The 19,601-nt window shown below is 31.6% G+C and overlaps 1 protein-coding gene across 1 annotated transcript in view; it reads left to right on the plus strand.

Annotated features, from left to right (window-relative positions):
- Nucleotides 1-10,814, plus strand: part of LOC122851980 (GAS2-like protein pickled eggs) — a 57,610-nt gene extending 46,796 nt beyond the window's left edge. Inside the window, 1 exon segment of the mRNA XM_044151521.1 lies at nucleotides 6,792-10,814. Coding sequence (XP_044007456.1) covers nucleotides 6,792-6,929 — 138 coding nt within the window. The 3' untranslated portion in view covers nucleotides 6,930-10,814.
- Nucleotides 10,815-19,601: the final 8,787 nt, after the last annotated feature.

A 19,601-nucleotide genomic window follows, 5' to 3' on the forward strand; every position in this document is an offset into this window, starting at 1 on the left:
GTACGTTCAATTGGAGAACTAAAAGTAATGCCCCAATCAGTTTTTTCTATTACCTGTAGTTCTCCAACTAACCGTACGACAAAAGTGCTATAAGTGAGACGGAACCAAGAAGACTAGAAATATACTAAGTATTTCTAGCCTTCTTGGACGGAACTGAGCCAAGACGACCCATCAAACATACCTAATAATTGTTGTATTTTTTTAATGTTGTAACTGTATCGAAAAAAACGAGAGGAGTTAGCAGATCTGTGCAGCACGCAGCTCTTTCAGCATAGTCCTCGGCGGCCATTTTTTAGTACTTTTCTCGAGATATAAAGTGATATATGGCATGGCACTTGGTTGAAAAACTATGCTAATGGCCCTCCTGCCTTCAGATATTCCGGCGTTTTCCAATAAACTCTGGGACGCACCGGAATTCAGGCCCGTGGCACCCATGGTGCTCTCCATGGCGGCTTATTGTGTATTATTGCCTTTTCTACTATTCGTATTTTTATTTTATTTTATCTACTTTTGGCTCCAAAATAAGTGACTTAGTTTTTTTTCGTGAAATTTGCTGGACTTAGAAAAAATGTAGCTAAGTAAAATAATGTAGATATTGATTGTTTAGCTACAACTACAGCTAAATAAAAAATTGAGCTAAGCAAAAAATCTAGCTAAGGAAAAGATGTAGATATTGATTGTTTGGCTACAATTACAGCTAAGTAAAAAATCTCGCGGATAAGTAAAAAATTTTGCTCTTCACGGAAAAAAAGTCTCAAGTCTTCAAGTAAAATGTGAAGGGAAATTCCATAGTTAAACTTAGTTTTTTTCCTAATTCCAGAAAGTTCACGAAAAAAAACTAAGTCCCTTATTTTGAAGCCAAAACTGCATAAAATAAAAAAAAATTACGAATAGTAGAAAAATCTATAACCGCCAATAAGCCGCCATGGGGGGCACCTCGGGGTGCCACGGGCCTGAATTCCGATACTTCCAAACTCTGGAAACCTCAAATCTCGGAATATGGCATAATAAGGAGTATTATGACATAACTCGCCAAATTTTATATCATATTATGACATAATATACCATACTATTTTCACCAGGGTTGAGATTAGCTAAATGAAAAATGGACCGATATTATAGCAATAATTTCGTTCGAAGAGATTATCAAGAACACAACGTGCCCAGCCCTAGGTGTCACCACATTTTTTAGCCCATATCCAACTTTTTTCCTCGTCTATTCCTCATCGTCTCGGTCCACATTCTTCATATCGTTCACAGTGGGATAGACTCTAGGGGTTGAGGGTTCAACGCGCTTAGACTTGGGTGGGCTTTTCTAATCTCTTCGAACGAAGATTAACGCGGCGGCTCGTTCGATTGGTCCATTGTAGCTCAAGTCTCGTTCTTGAGATTATCGAGAACACAACGTAGATCTTCAGACAAAAAACCAAATATTTTTCCATTTTCTTTTTTTTTTTTTTTGTTATTTATTTACTTGTTTACACTTTACTTTGTCCCTAATATTACTTTGAATAATCTTTATTAACAAACTTACATCTATAAGTAAATAATAGCATAATAAAAGAGCTAAATAGGTCTTAAATAATAATACAAAGAAAATAAAAGGCTTTCTTTTTAACCTAAAACAGCTTTGCTAAATTCACTTCTATCTTTGATAATAGGTCTGTTATAAAACCTATTAAATACATTTGACTTTTCAGACACCATGCACCTGCATGTCTCAGACTATGTGGTGCAAACGTCTTGCATATACCTGCTTTGTTCAGCATTAATCTCATCCAACGACTAATTGTATCTTTTGATGCTTTTTTATGTAGTCTGACAGTTGTTATTAATAACTCTTTAACACAGCCTCTTAAATCTTTAGTTACTTTAAATATCCTCTCAATGTCTTAACAACACATAATTTCTTGTTCTGGTTAAATTCAGTCAGTATCAACAATGGGTGTACAACACCTGGTCTTGTTGTTTTGACTGCATCTGTTATTTTTATTTTATAACCCCCTTTTACTTCTGTTATATTATCTAACTTAATTAATGACAACGTTTGTTTACGGTGAGCTGTAACTAATGCTAAAAGTATTACTAATTTGTATGTTATATCTGACAAACTTAACAATTCAACAGGATATAAGTCTTCTATTACATTTAACAATGGCTCTAAGTCAAATACTTCTTTATATCTAGGTTTTGGTGGTCTAGCTTTAAATATACCCCTCATGAATCTCGTTAAGTACTTATCTTTAATAGTTTTATCCTTCAAAATTAATGACAATGCAGCTTTATATGTGTTAATTGTACCATATTGTTTACCTTCTTCAACTTTACTAACTAAAAAACAACAATAACTCTGCTCGTTTTGGCTTTAACTGGTTCACTTGATTGGTGTCACAGTATACCATCCACTCTTTCAATGGTCTTGCATACTGCTTCCACGTACCATTCGTAATTGATGATAATAAAAAAGGTACAACTTGCTCTGGTATCTTTGCTTTTATCAGGATCTGCCTGACAAGATCCCTGCCATCATCTTCAGCTTTTCTGCCAGTGGATGAGGTATATTGTTGTCTCTAATAAATATGGTGTTGGTTCAAATATTGTCGATTCACCAACTAGCATCTTTTGCCATAGTGGATACCATGGTTGACCTGGCCAATTAAGTGCCACGACAATCCCCAATGCTTTATCAGCTTGAATTTTCTTCAATACTTTTAACATTAATGCAAACGGTGGGAATGCATAAAAATAAAATTGCCCCCAATGACAATTGAAAGCGTCTATTTCATAGGCTTTCATGTCTCTTGACCAAGAACAATAACGTTTACATTTAGTATTATATCTTGACGCAAACAAGTCTATTTCAGGTAGCCCAAAAAGTCTTTCAATCTCTATAAATGCATCTGTCGCAATTTCCCACTCAGTATCCAAATTATTAAATCTTGAACCTTGCTCTGCCTCAACATTATCACTAGATGTTATATAAGAGGCATAAATTCAAATACCTCGCATCTCACACCAACCCCAAATTTGTTTGGTTATTTTATTTAAGTAAGGGTATTGTACACCACCCATTTTATTAATATATGATATTGCAGTTGTGTTGTCTATTTTTAATAATATCTCACAACCAGCCAGTTTGTCGGCAAACGATTTCAAACCCCAATATGCTGCCTCTAACTCTAGTTGGTTAATGTGAGCTTGTTTTAAATCATCACCCCATGAACCAAACACTTCATCACTTCATGATCACAAGCTGCACCCCAACCAGTCAATGATGCGTCAGTTGATATTACTTTTGCATAATTACCTAGTTTACGATGGTTTGTTGTACCTTTAATATTAACATCCCACCACTCGAAGTTTGGTGATAATTTACGTGATATTTTCATCTGTACATCATAATTGCCCTTGCTTCTTAACAATGCCAAATACTTTTGTCTTTCAAAGTCTTTTACGTACAACCAACCATATGGAACAGCTTGGCTTGCTGCTGTCAACACACCCACAAACTTTGCAAAATCACGTACTTTGCATTCTTTCTTGATTTTATATTCTTTAATTAACTGAACTATTTTTGTCTCTTTGTCTTTTGGTAATTGTAATGCAGGTGGATTTAAATTTATTAAAAAACCTAAAAATTGACAACATTGACTTGGTTCTAATTGACTCTTCTTGTAATTTATTAAAAAACCTAGTGCTTCTAATAAATTTTTAGTAACCAATACATTCTCTTTACATTCTGTAAAAGTATCACCTGTACAAAATATATCGTCTAAATAAACTACTGATGTTAACCCTTGACCACGTAAGTGACTAACCACTGGTTTCATCAACTTCGTAAATACCAACGGAGCTGTTGCCAAACCAAATACTAATACTTGAAATTCAAATAATTTGTCATCCCAATTAAATCTCAAATCCTTTTTACTCTTGTGGTGCATTGGCATCTTGATAGGCATCTTGAAGGTCCAAAACTGCCATATACGACCCATGGTCAATCAATTTTATGGCTGATCTAACATCCTCCATTTTGAAATGGTCAGTTTTTATAAATTTATTTGACTTCTTTAAATTTAAAACAAACCTCCATCTCCCATCTGACTTTGGCACCAAAAAATAGGTTGACAAAAATTGGTTGTCTATCTTTTGACATTGTCTAACAACACCCAATCCTACCATGTAATCAACAGCTTCTCTCATATTTATCTTATCTAAATCTTTTAATATTGGCTCACGTGGCACTTCCTTTTGGTAAGGATTTGTCACAAATTGTATTTCATAACCTCTGACGCATGATAATATGAATTTATCAGCTGTCAACTTAGCCCAACTATCTACAAAATATCTTAATCTGCCGTTGTTTTACTTACTGGGTTAATTACTTGTTGTTGATGTTGTTGTTGGTGTTGGATGATTGGTGACTGGATGACTTGGTGTTGTCTCGGCTGAACGCTGACTTGTTCTTGGGGTATGCTGACTGTTGGTTGTATTAAGTTGATCGATATCTCGACTGGTGTTTTAACTTGTCGCCCGCCTGCCCTTGGAATCTCCTTGCTGACGGGCCTGACAAGTTTCCCGAATTTTGGTAATTGTTTTGATACATGTTTTTATGTCTTTTCTCTATTTGAGATACACCTTTTAAAGTCTCTGCTACTTTAACCATTTGCGTGGTTGTCTTGACTTGTTAAGACACCTCCGAACCGAACAAATATTCATTTGTCACTGTTTTTTCCAATGTTTCTTTAAATTTTTTTCCAACGGCTAGATAAATGAAGGCTTTTCTAGCCTTAGACAAATGATAAAACAAATCACAAACAAGTCTACTTGCTACTTTAATATCTTCAAGTAGTTCTTTTTTGTTTTCTTGCCAGCCAGGCTAAGATAATTTTACAAGACCTTGTGCTATCGCCACCATGGCCGAACCACAAATCTCCTGGTCTCGAACAAAATATTTATCTCTTTTTTTAACACTCTCGTGTTGAGCTAACATTAACGAAACTTCTTGGTTTAAGAGTGGAACATCAATTGGTAAATTACCTTTTCTCGAATATTTTTTTATGTACTCATCCCTTTTCTCTTTAGGTAAACCCTTTGCCAGAATATTTTTCCATACTGATGTAAAATGAGGATTAAATGCAAATTGTTCAACTTTTGTTGTGACATCATCCTCCATAACCTCAGCTACATCTGGGTCCAATTCAGGAAATGATTTTTCCTCAGGCTCAGTCTCATTTTTCTTTGGAACATCAGTCTTTACAACACCATTTGTTACTTTATCAACCTTAACTGGTTCATCATCATCATAAGCAAGTGGCGACTCTTCCAAATTTTGTATTGATGATACATCTATACATAATGGAAAGAAAAAGATCTACGTTAATTATTTATTATTATTTCTATTTTTTTTTTTTTACCCAGGTTATCTATGTTTGGTTAAGTGTCACCTCTCGTTTGACATCACCATCATTATTATTATTATTTTTTTTTTTTTGCTTAACCAAAATGGCTGACAAACTAACTCATGCGCCCACGCTCAAAACGTGGTGACGCTAAACTTTTTTTTTTTCATCTATTCATTTATATACATTATTATTTTTTTTTTTTTACTTACCTTGTTTATCACCAGATGAATCATTATTTGATAATTCCTCTTCATTCCAAGATGTATCTAAATTTTCTTTGTCAGACTCATCAGAAAGTTCTGGATGTTTTTATGAATAACCTCTTTTAACTAATTAGTCATATTTTTCTGACATTCTTTTTAACTCAAGTCTGAGTTTCTTATACTTTTCATCTTTCCTTTCACTAGAAAGACTTCTTTTCTTCAAACTTGACATTTTTCTCTCATCGTAATCTATTATATTCTATTTTTTTTTTTTTTGATCACTTTTTGATGTGGTTTACTAGCGCACAAAAAGCGTTATGAAGAGAGTGGACCGAGACGATGGGGAATAGACGAGGAAAAAAGTTGGATATGGGCTAAATAATGTGGTGACACCTAGGGCTGGGAAGGCGGTACTACGTTGTGTTCTCGATAATCTCGAGAACGGGATTTGAGCTATAATTAATGCATCTTACTGTACTGTTAGAATTATAGGTTATTTTTTAATAAATTTTTAAAGTAGGCTTATTTTACAGAAATTATACTTGACTTTTATGGAAGTTTCGTCTAGTTTTGCCAAGTTCAAAATAATGGACTTAAAAAAAAAAAAAATTTTACAAAAAAAAAAAACTAAGTCCCTTAAAAAAAAAAAACTTAGCTAAATTTTTTACTTAGCTGTAATTGTAGCCAAACAATCAATATTTACATTATTTTACTTAGCTAGATTTTTCACTTAGCTAGATTTTCTACTTAGCTGTAATTGTAGCCAAACAATCAATATCTACATTATTTTACTTAGCTAGATCGTTCACTTAGCTAGATCTTATACTTAGCTTCGATTAAAGCCAAACAATTGATATCTACATTATTTTACTTAGCTAGATTTTTTACTTATATGGTCGTATATTCAATTTCTGTCCGGAAAAACGCTCTCAACTAAAATTTTTCATTTGTTTCGGAATAAGTTAATTCATGTCATCGCAGACAAGCAGCCATTGGGCCCATATTGTTCAGTAAGACTTATACAACACGAAATAAATATTGGCTCACCTGTGAAAAGATAATCCCTTTTCTTCTAAATACTTTTTGAAAGTATTCTCTTGATATGATGCCCTTTCTGCGATGACATAACTTCTTGCGCGATGGGGGCTATAATTATTATGATAATAAATTGCAATTAAATTTACAGAATACTCACACAGGCAATCCATTACAAAAAAACAAATCATTAGAAGTTGTGACTCCTAAAGGCCATATCAACAAGGGCTATCAATCTAGGAATACTAGTCCAGAATGTGACATAATAAGCAATAACAACAAAAATTAACAATCATATTTTATTACTCAACAATAAAATTTACAAATTTGGGTATGCATTAGAAAATTTTTACACTCTAGCTAATATTTTTAATTGAAGCTATCTATACTTTTCAGAATGATCACTCACATCATAACTAGTCATCGAGTCAAATAGCTTCATCTGGAAGAGTAGACCCGTAAAAAAAAAATTGAAAGAATTAGTTGAATCCAGTCGAGAAAAAGATCTGGCAACGTTTGTCGGGGCTTGATGCCCGTGTTACGGGTTGCAAATTAAAAACTTTCAATACTTCGGCAAGGGCCGTCTTTATATATTTCCGATTTTTCAAATCCTAAAAATTAATCGAAAAAAAAATTTCATATCAAAAAGTTTTTTGCTTTTATTTAAACGTGATGATCACGAACATGTGACAATTCATCTCTTTTGCATGTTTTTTATAGTTTTTTTTTCTCTAATGTTTGAATTTTCTCGTTAGATCTATAATTAATTATAGGACTGAAATACGACCTTATTTTTTTATGTTTATTTTTTTTTTTAATTTCTAGGTTTCCTTTTTTCTTCAGAAACTATTGTTCATAACAGAAAAAGTCCATAAAGCGGGCGATCGAGTTTCCGAAGATGGATTTCTTAATCCTAATTTTATTTTTGTTGCCATTTTTTCCTTTTTTACGGACTGCCATATTTTTGGATGTGATTAACAAAAATACTTCGTATGAGGCTTGAAAAAAGCACTATTTAGTCCAGTCGAAAGTTAGTTGAGGTTATTTTCAAGGTTTATGGAAGGGTTTAGGATATATAAGGGTTTTAAAATTATTTGGGTTCGTTCGATTGGGGTTCGAGGGGAAATAGATGGCGTAGAAAAGCAGGAGGTGGTCTCCGTTTTGTTCTGTCGTTCGTCGCAGTTTGTCCTTCAAGTTTGCGGGCGCACATAAAATAATAATTACTAAAATATAAAATAATCTAAAATAAAATAAAGAGATATTTTAATTTCGGGATTTTTTAATTTACAGAATATTTTATTATCGAGAGGCACGGTAGTACTTCGTGCCAAGTATGAGAAAAAAAATATAATAATACCGAAAAAAAAAAAAAATGAAAGCCCAAAAACACTACCGAGCCTTATATACACTGAATAGAGGTAACCTCATCCCTCGCTAATTTTTAAAAATTTATTCAAAATATGATGATGACGATAAAAATGAATGATTTTTATAATTTAAAATTCTATTGTATCAAGCTTTGCTATAAAAAAAAAACCAAATTGTTTAATACTTTATTTTATTTTTTATAATTTGTTATGTCAAGAATATGCTCCTTGAACATAAGCAAATTATTGGTTGAATTATTATATTAAAAATATAATAACTCGACCGTCGTATCGGGATATGCTCCCTGATACTACTATATTCAAAGTAAACTTGTTAATTCCAGATTATGCACCTGGAATTAATTTATTACTGCTTCGTTTTGATCCAGTCCTTTTCAGGTAAAGATCGGGTGAAGCTCGTACATTTATATGACTGTAGGGTTGTAGTTAAATAAAATATACCAATGCATGTAACTTAAAATTATATTTATTGTTGAAAACCAAAATAAGGTAAATGAAATTATTACTATGATCATTCAATATATGATCTTACATCAATCGAAATATATAGAAAAGATGAAGATTATTAATAGTAAATTATTCTTACGTTGTTGGTATGCGTGCGGTACGGATTGGTTAGCGTGAGCTTGTAAGTCAATTGATTCTTACTATTATTTTAGAATGCTATTTGATTTCTGTAGAAAACAGCGATCTGAGGTCTGGACAAGACTAATTAATTAACACAAAAGAACCAGATTATACATAGTATTATACATAGTATTATACAAGTATAATCTTCCAATCCCCATCTCAGATTCTAATTTATTGATTTTTATTACCCAAAAATCCTCGTGACAACAATTATATATATAAAATTCTTAGAACAGCTATAAAGTAAATCGAAGGAAATATACAATGATATCCGGGTCCAATATATTATGGGCAAACTGACATTAGAATTTCAGTTTTACGACTTTTTTATGGGCGTCAAACTTTCTGGATTCTCAGTAACTTAAATTGTATTATATTGTCTAGTTGATCTTAAAGGTCGAGGACGTCCATTGATGACTTCACCCTCGCGAATAGAATTAATGCATAATAGAATTAATGCACGGTAGTTGCGTACGTGACCCAGGGGGAACGCTAAACCGGTTCCTCCATCGCATTGACACTTGACCTAATATTTACGTATACCAACATGTTAATTTTTATACTTATATATTTATTTCCATATTATATACCCGAGACGAAATTTTAGTTCTCAATTTGGCCTTAGAAAACTAAATTTAGTTCTAAGAGGAAGTAATGAGTACTTATTTAAAAAAAAAAAAAAAGTTTTCTATTCAACTTTAGACCTCAAATAGGCCTGGAAGAGCCGAATAGTGTCGTTTTAGGCGTTGCAGGACTAAATGAGGATTAACTATAATTCAAAATAGAATGTGAGTTTACAGGAAAATTAAAAAAAAAAAACCTACACTGTGGAAGCAGTTGTGCAAGCACATGTACTTGAATTTCTTTGAATGTATGGAAAACATTTCAACTACTGCACTTTAAATTTAAGGTAAAATGCTATGATTTTAATGTACAGTACTTGAAAATCTTTTCCAGTCAAAATTTGATGCACGGGACTGCACTGTAAAAAAAGATTTTATATTTACGGATTTCGGAATTATCCAAAAAAATTTGTAGAAATTCGAATATTGATTGATCAAATTATCTTCAGATTTTACGTAACCGATTTTGAGATTTTCTAATCTTATCGAAATGACTCTAAGGGGACTCGAACCTACGTACTGAACTACCTAACCGATTGCTAAACCGAACGCTCTACCGCTGCGCCATCGGGGTGACATGTGAATTGGTTTCTCTTAAAATGTTTGTCATGCTTTTTTTTTTTTTTTTTTGTTAAAAGATTAAAGAAACTTAACAAACAAAATTTCTACTACTGAAAGTAATTTTAAAGTAAGATGCTAGGATTTTAATGAAATGATTTTTAGTACAGTGCATTAAATTTCTATAGCATCTTACCTCAAAATTACAGTACATAGTTGAAATTATATAATATATTTATTTCTCGTCAATGTTATATTCATTTATCCTGAATAAAACGGATAGTAATATTAAAAATAAATTAATAACTTTTATTTGCAAAATCATATACATATATTTATTATTATATATTTATTTTTAAATTAAATTTTTCTAAGAACATATTTTTTTCCAATACTTAAAAAATTTCCAGTATAAGGCTTTTCAGGCCAAAATGAGGTTTTTTTTTTTTTTTTTATTTCAGAAAAATTTTAAAAATAAAAAAAAACACAAAACAACTCACATTTTGTCCTCTTCGTTCTAACATAAGGTGAAGAAGGCCAAATTGAGGACTATTATTTAAAATTTTAACTTGAGAACAATAGAAGCAGTCCTATAAGGTCAAATTGAGAACTTAAATTTCGTCTCGGGTACTCAATTGATATGAAAAAATTTTGTAAAGTTATAACAAATTAAATAAATTTTTGGACTGTGCGTTTTTACGTTAAAGAACAAAAAAATTTTTATCACTCCCATACTTTCTTATTATTCGCTATATATCTCTCTCTACTTCTTTATATTTTATTAATATCGAGAGATTCTTTTTTTTTTTTTTTGGTAACAACTTTTTGTGAAGTATGTGTCATACTCAAAAAAAATTTGTAAATGTGTCAAATTTACAAAACAATAATCTTGAGGCTGGATTTAGTAATTCTGATAATGATTTCACAAAAAAATGTGATATCGCAACAAAAAAAAAAAAAACGAAGTTTTTTTTTATAAAAGAGAGTCAACTATTCAAATCTTCCACTATAATTGTAAGTATATTAATCTAGATATGACACTAGAAATTCAAGAAAGAAATATATATTTTTGACGCATGTAATTAAGTCTGAACTATGAAAAAAAAAAATTTTAACATTGGCCCCACCTGGTTTTACCCAAATAAAATTCCAGTATTAAAGACATATATTTTACATCAGGTGAGGTCAAGTTTAAAATTTTTTTTTCAATAGTTCAGAGTTAATTACATGCGTCAAAAATATATATTTTTTTCTTGAATTTCTAGTGTCATATCTAAATTAATATACCTACAATTTTAGTGACAATTTCGAATACTTGACTCTTTTTTGTAAAAAAAAACTTCGTTTTTTTTTTTTCGTTGCTATTTAAGTATTACATTGTTTATAATTATATTGATTGTTACTAAAAAAATTTATAAATAGTAAAATAATTTAAAAAAAAAATTGACAATAAAATAAAAAAAATTTTTTTTTTTCGATATAAACAATTATATTATGATAATGACGCTTATGTATAAAATATTTTTAAAAAATTAATCGAACGGCAAGAAAAAAAAATAAAAAAAAATCCTACGGAACACTTAGGGTGCAACTTGGAGCACTTGACTATATTTTTTCTTAAAATTATTTTAATATTTATAAATTTTGTTAGTAACAATGAATATAATTATAAACAATATATTATTTAAATAATAAAATATTCTGTAATTTAAAGAATCCCGAAATTGAAATATCACTTTATTTTATTTTATATTACTTTATATTTTAGTTATTATTATTCTATTTGCGCCCGCAAACGAACTGGGACGAACGACAGAACAAAACGGAAACCATCTCCCTCTTTTCTACGTCATCTATTTTTCCTTGAACCCCAATCGAACGCACCCAAATAATTTTAAAACCCTTATATATCCTTAACCTTTCCATAAACCTTGAAAATGACCTACAATAAAATTTAGCTAGATTTTTTTTTCTACAACTTTCTCCAACACAATTTTTTCGTCAGCCCTTTATCCTACCCACTATTCAAAATAAAAAAAAATTTTTTTTTTCCCCCTTCAAGAATTTTTTCGCGATTTTTCCTCTATCCCAATTGATTATCCACCCTCTTATCTGTACCCATGATTTTTTTTTAAGGTGGTATGTAAATCTCAGGGTAGGACAATTCTTTGTGTTTAAAGAGGCACCCTTATAACCATAGTTTAAAAAAATAATAAGTGCCCTCGAATGTCTTTATTTTTACTTTACTGCCGCGTCTTTAGAAGCATGAGTGAGGGCGGTATGTATTCTCACACACTAATACTACTTCAGCAGATTTTCAATTAGCAGTCAATTGCATTTTGACGGTTTTCAACCCTTAATTTTCATCTCAAATAATTAATAACTTTTAAAATCCGTGGTAGAACTCGATGATTTTTTTTTATTATTTTCGTAATTCAGAGAAGTATGTAGTAAAATAAAGGTTTTCTGTGCGAGCGTTTTTTTAATGGAAATAAAAACGTGCCGATGCTTCCTATGCTTGTGTGATGAAGTGTTAAAATGTTGTCAACTTTAACCCTAATTATCTCGGTTAATTTGTGGTAGAAAATTACAAAAAAAATTTGATAAAATAGATCTTTATTTCACTCTCACAAAAATGAGTCTACTTTGATGAAAATCTGTGAGAAGGATTTTTTTTCAATATTTTGACATACTGCCATATAGTTTACACACAAGTGAGCAAACTCAACCAACTTCCAGCTGGACCAATCTGGGTTTTCAGTGCTTTCTATATAAACTTTTTTTCTTTAATTCATATTTTCTGAGAAAATAAGAAAAATGTCTTTTTTTTTTCCAATTTTGAGATATTTTTTTCTCAAAAGCTATTGTTCATAGCAGAAAACTCGCATATTTGAAATTTACCAGTTCATGTAATACTTTATATGTTGACGGTTGAAAAAGAAGTTTTTTTCTTTTTTTAAAGGTTTTTTTTTCTCGGGATTTACAAAACCAACAAAAAAAACCATGTTGCAGGCAATAGGGTTTTCCAAGACGTTAAGTTATTCATTGCGCTGTTTTTCAGTTTTTTTTTCGGTGAGCTATAACTTTTGTTATAGGGTTCTGACCTATTACCATGGCATTTGGTGGCACACAGTGAGCTATTTCCAAATTATCAAGAGGCATAGTAGTGCCTCGTGCAAGAAGACTAGAAATGAATAGTATTTATATTTAGTATTAATATACTATTTATTTCTAGTCTTCTTGGCCTCGTGTCAATTTTGAGAACAAAAATATAATAATACCGAGTTCGTAAGTTATGAACGTTTATTTTTTTTGTCGATCAAGTCAATACTGTTGCCGAGCTCATGGCTCCAAGCTTCCGTAACATCATATTTCAAATACCTGAATTACACACAACTGAGAAACAGAAGAAAACAAATGGATATTTATTTATGAAAGTCTTCCTTAACAAGTTACTAATATGAAATAATTGACAAATAGTCGACAAAAAGGTACTAAAACTCAAATAATATCAAATAACAAGGATTTTTATTCCTTACATAATTCAATATATATAGAGTATGCTTGATTAAAAAATATTAAAAGTAAATAATTTTGTAAGTCATATAAAGCTTTTTGTAAGTCATTCATAAAACCAAGTTAAATATAGATAAAGTCACATCAGCCATTATTATCAAAAATTCTTCGAGGTTATAATTACTTGCTTGGCGTTATTTCCAAGAAGATATAGCGGCTACATATAAAAAATAATATCAGTAATTCCAATAATGAACAACATTTCGAATAGTCAATCTACACTTAAAATCCTTAATACTATTGAGAAATATTTTTCCAATGATAATACAATATGTATAATCTGTTTCAAATCATTTTTCTCGATTTGTCAAAAAATTGAAATACATTTCAAGACTGTTAATCAAACGAAACAAAAATTGATAGTAATATGACATAGTTAATTATTAAAAGATTGGATCTTAGGCTTAGTAATTGCATAATAATAATAAATATTCAATTAAGAATCTTGGTGCAATAAACAGAAAAACAAATCAGTGATAGCAATAGTTTTATAGTTAAAAATTTTAAATGGTGATAAAAATGATAATGTAGTATCGTAACGTTCGTTAATGAATTATAATTTTTCGTTCAAATAAATGAATGATATTGTTCAAAATAAAAAAAAATTTACAATATAAAAATAATATGAATTTTGATATAAAATTGGGTGAAGTTTTTATTTTACTCATCGAATTTAAAGAATAAATTTTTTCGAAAAACTATCAATTCTCAAATGAACCAACTTTTTTCTAGTTACTTATGGGATTCTATTGAAATGCGTTGGTTTCTTTTTCAACTTATAAAACTTGAGCAATCGAAAAAACATTCAATGACTTGAAATTTGCAAATAAGCGATTTAAGGGAGTTCAAAGGAGAATCCAAAATCAACAAAATTGCCACAAGGACACCTCAAGGACTCTCGAACGAGCGACAACATTGATATACCCTAGTATAGTATTTTTTGACACTCTGTTTGTAAAAGACGCCATTACGCACCAATATATAGTGCGTAAAGTAATACTTTTAGGCACGAATTTTTAACAAGAAATCGTGCGTCAAAGTATCTCCTTACGCACTATATTGGCGCAAAATGACGTCCCCATTACAAACCTCGTGTCAAAATAGTATATTTCGTTACAAGTGCCCAGGCAGAGAGTGTGCTCTCAACGAGTTTGGAGGAGCAAGCACGAGCCTTGGCAAATGAGTTGTGAGCGGGCTTTCTGAAAGAACTAGCTATTCAACCATTAAGTTCAAGATTAACTCCAATATCTAAAATATTCAAACCACCTTGTGATAGATCGCATTTGAGTGAAACCTATCAAGAAACGGTATCAAAATGTAATCATCATGGTATATCATGGGAACAAGGTTGTGAGGAATATAACGACCTTTCACCAATTTTAAATCAATCAATAAATGGAAAACTCGAATATTTATTTGTAAAAGGAGAAGAGAAGAAGAAATGGTTAAAATTTGTTTTACGTGAAATTCAAACAACAATTTTCAATTTGGATGATTTAAATTGTCCAGACATAAAAACTCTGGAAGAACAACATCCAGCTATAAGACACTCAAGAATTCACATCAATTGTTCAACTTACAAATGTTCAGTTGAAAACGTTCAACGTTTTCGATCATGGTATATTAAAACCTTTTCAACCAGGCCAAGTTTAAATAAATCGATTATCCATTATTGTGCTGTTGAAAATATAAATGATTTGGCTAAAGCAGAAATTAGTTCACTTCCAATCATGGCAATAATAAAATTTGGGGCAAATCAAATAGATCAAATCTGGGATAAATTATCAGAGAAACAACAAATGAATAAAACAATTTTAGGACTAAGTAAATGTAAGCAGCATCCTTTACAAAATGATTATGAAGATGAAATTGGTCTTTTTTTACGGGTACCAGTAAAAGATTGTGTAAATTGTAAGGAATCAAGTTTGAATGAACATTGTAATATGTAAAATGAAATATAAATATAAAATAAATTGCATAAATAAATAAATTGATAAATAAATAATTTTTTCAAACCCAAAAAAAAAAAAAATTTCCTGTAAAAATAATTAAATAAAATTTTTTTTTTTTGTTATAATTTTCTCGGGAAAAATATAAAGCATTTTCACCATTAAAAAAATTCAATCTATTTCTTTTAAAATTTGTAATGCTCCAAAAACATGCTGTGAGTTACATACTGTGAATTCACAGTTTGCAAACATTGGGATTAAATAGAGCATTCAGTTGACAAAGAAAATTTTTCTTTTTCGCAATTTTTTAACTTATTTCCCTGAAAAAATTTTTTTTCTTCTTTTTGTTACATATTTTTCTTTATTTTTTAATGTGGGAAATATTTAATCGACCAACATCTGGAACAAGAGCTATAGCTATATATATATGATTTATATATATTTATATATATTTGTTGAATGGCTACTTTGGTGACTTTTTTTTTTTTTTTCTGAAATCATTGAAGGACATCACAATGAATAGTGTCTTTTCGAAAAAAATTAAATATACTCATTTTTATTAGAGATACGGGCAATAAAGCATAATGTGTCTACTTTGGTGACACTAGTCAGTAAGTGGTGTGGCTACTTTTGTAACATTTTCTATGTCACCAATCAAGCCAATTCTCCTATTACATATACATACTGATGTCACGAAAGAAGCCACATGTTATATAATAATGAGTTTATACGAATAAATATATTAATTGTCTAGATTCGTGACTTTTTTTATACAAAACATCAAAGTCCACGAAATTATGTTCAGATTTATATAATTAAAGTTTAGGTGAATGAATTTTACTAGTATTGATTTGAAAAACGTTAAAACTAGTGTTTGACGAAAAATACGTATTATCTTCAAATTTTGTCTTGTATTTGTCGTATGTTTTCCGTAGTAACGTACGAGTTTCCGAACATCTATTTTCTATGGTTTTTTACTTTTTTTCTCAATTATTGCATGGGTCAGGGTCAGATAATGTTAAAACCAGTGTCTCGGAACGAATCTAAGCAGTTTTGAAGCTTATTCATGTGATTTCAGTTTTTCTACTGTCACCAATCTATCCACTTAACAGGAATTTTTAGTTTCGTCTCGTCAAACTGAAAAATAGAAACTTTCTCATAACTAACTGTCCGAGAGACTTAAAGATTCCAGACAGGTTACATTCGAATCGAGCGTATGGAATATGACCGAGAATATCTAATTCGAGTCAATAACTGTGGTGTAGTCTTCGTTTTTGTCGTAAGTTTTTTATAGTAACGTACGAACTTCTGAAACGTTATTTTTCCATAGTTTCTGATTTTTTTTCTCAATTATTGCGCGAGTCACGGTCAAGAAATGTTAAGACCAGTGACTTAGAAAGAATCTAAGCAGCTTTTAAGCTGATTGACGTGGTTCCTGTTTTTTCACTGTCACCAATCTAGCCACTTGACAGGATTTTTAAGTTTCGTCAAGTCAATCTGTAAAACAGAAGCTTCCTAATAACTAACGGTCTCAAAAACTTAATGCTTCCAAGTAAGTTATATACGGATCTGTCGTATGAAATATGATAGAAAACATCTAGTTCTAGTCAACGAACGTCGTGTAATTTTTGTTTTCGTCGTATGTTTTCCATAGTAACGTACGGATTTCCGAAACGTTAATTTCCCATAGTTTCACGTTTATTTTCTCAATTATTGCTCGGGTAAGGGTCAAGAAATGTTAAAATCAGTGAATTAGAAAGAATCTCAGCAGTTTTTCAGCTGATTGACGCGATTCCGGTTTTTTCACTGTCACCAATCCAGCCACTTGACAGGATTTTTAAGTTTCGTCCAGTCGAACTAAAAAACAGAAACCACCTGATTACTGACTGTCTACGTAACGGCAAGCTTTTAGACAAGTTGTATTCAGATCAGGCGTATAGAATCAGACATAAAATATCTAATTCTAGTCAATGAACGTCTTGTATTCTTGGTTTTCGTCGTATGTTTTCCATAGTAACGTACGAATTTCCGAAACGTTAATTTTCCATAGTATCGCGTTTTTTTTTCTCAATTATTGCTCAGGTCAGGGTCAAGAAATGTCAAGATCAGTGACTTGGAAAGAATGTCAGCAGTTTTTCAGCTGATTGACGCGATTCCTGTTTATTCAATGTCACCAATCCAGCCACTTGACAGGATTTTTAAGTTTCGTCCAGTCAAACTAAAAAACAGAATCCACCTGATTACTAACTGTCGACGAAACGTAAAGCTTCTAGACGAGTTGTTTTCGGATCAGGCGTATGGAATCAGATATAAAATAAATAATTCTAGTCAATGAACGTCTTGTATTCTTTGTTCTCGTCGTATGTTTTCCATAGTAACGTACGAATTTCCAAAACGTCAATTTTCCATAGTTTCTGAATTTTTTTCTCAATTATTGGTCAGGTCAGGGTCAAAAAATGTTGAGACCAGTGACTTAGGAAGAATCTCAGCAGTTTTTAAGCTGATTGACGCGATTCCTGTTTTTTCACTGTCACCAATCCAGCCACTTGACAGGATTTTTAAGTTTCGTCCAGTCGAACTAAAAAACAGAAACCACCTGATTACTAACTGTCCACGTAACGTAAAGCTTTTAGACAAGTTGTATTCGGATCAGGCGTATGGAATCAGACATAAAATATCTAATTCTAGTCATTGAACGTCTCGTATTCTTTGTTTTCGTCGTATGTTTTCCATAGTAACGTACGAATTTCCGAAACGTTAATTTTCCATAGTTTCTGGTTTTTTTTCTCAATTATTGCTCAGGTCGGGGTCAAGAAATGTTAAGACCAGTGACTTGGAAAGAATCTCAGCAGTTTTTCAGCTGATTGACGCGATTCTTGTTTTTTCACTGTCACCGATCCAGCCACTTGACTGGATTTTTAAGTTTCGTCCAGTCGAACTAAAAAACAGAATCCACCTGATTACTAACTGTCCAAGAAACGGAAAGCTTCCAGACAAGTTATATTCGGATCAGGCGTATGGAATATGACAGAAGCTGTCTAGTTCTAGTCAATGAACGTCGCTTATTTTTTGTTATTGTCGTATGTTGTCCATAGTAACGTACGAATTTCCGAAATGTTGATTTTCCATAGTTTCTGGTTTTTTTTCTCAATTATTGGTCAGGTCAGGGTCAAGAAATGTTGAGACCAGTGACTTAGGAAGAATCTCAGCAGTTTTTCAGCTGATCCACGCGATTCCTGTTTTTTCACTGTCACCAATCCAGCCATTTGACTGGATTTTTAAGTTTCGTCCAGTCAAACTAAAAAACAGAATCCACCTGATTACTAACTGTCCAAGAAACGTAAAGCTTCTAGACAAGTTATATTCGGATCAGGCGTATGGAATATGACAGAAAATGTCTAGTTCTAGTCAATGAACGTCGCTTATTTTTTGTTATTGTCGTATGTTGTCCATAGTAACGTACGAATTTCCGAAACGTTGATTTTCCACAGTTTATGGTTTTTTTTCTCAATTATTGGTCAGGTCAGGGTCAAGAAATGTTGAGACCAGTGACTTAGGAAGAATCTCAGCAGTTTTCAAGCTGATTTACGCGATTCCTGTTTTTTCACTGTCACCAATCCAGCCATTTGACTGGATTTTTGAGTTTCGTCCAGTGGAACTAAAAAACAGAATCCACCTGATTACTAACTGTCCAAGAAACGTAAAGCTTCTAGACAAGTTATATTCGGATCAGGCGTATGGAATCAGACATAAAATATCTAATTCTAGCCATTGAACGTTTCGTATTCTTTGTTTTCGTCGTATGTTTTCCATAGTAACGTACGAATTTCCGAAACTTTAATTTTCCATAGTTTCTGGTTTTTTTTCTCAATTATTGCTCAGTTCGGGGTCAAGAAATGTTAAGACCAGTGACTTGGAAAGAATCTCAGCAGTTTTTCAGCTGATTGACGCGATTCCTGTTTTTTTACTGTCACCAATCCAGCCACTTGACAGGATTTTTAAGTTTCGTCCAGTCGAACTAAAAAACAGAAATCACCTGATTACTAACTGTCCACGTAACGTCAAGCTTTTAGACAAGTTGTATTCGGATCAGGCGTATAGAATCAGACATAAAATATCTACTTCTAGTCAATGAACGTCTTGTATTCTTGGTTTTCGTCGTATGTTTTCCATAGTAACGTACGAATTTCCGAAACGTTAATTTTCCATAGTATCGCGTTTTTTCTTCTCAATTATT

This window comes from Aphidius gifuensis, linkage group LG3 (genome assembly GCF_014905175.1).
Source record: "Aphidius gifuensis isolate YNYX2018 linkage group LG3, ASM1490517v1, whole genome shotgun sequence".
Taxonomy (NCBI): domain Eukaryota; kingdom Metazoa; phylum Arthropoda; class Insecta; order Hymenoptera; family Braconidae; genus Aphidius; species Aphidius gifuensis.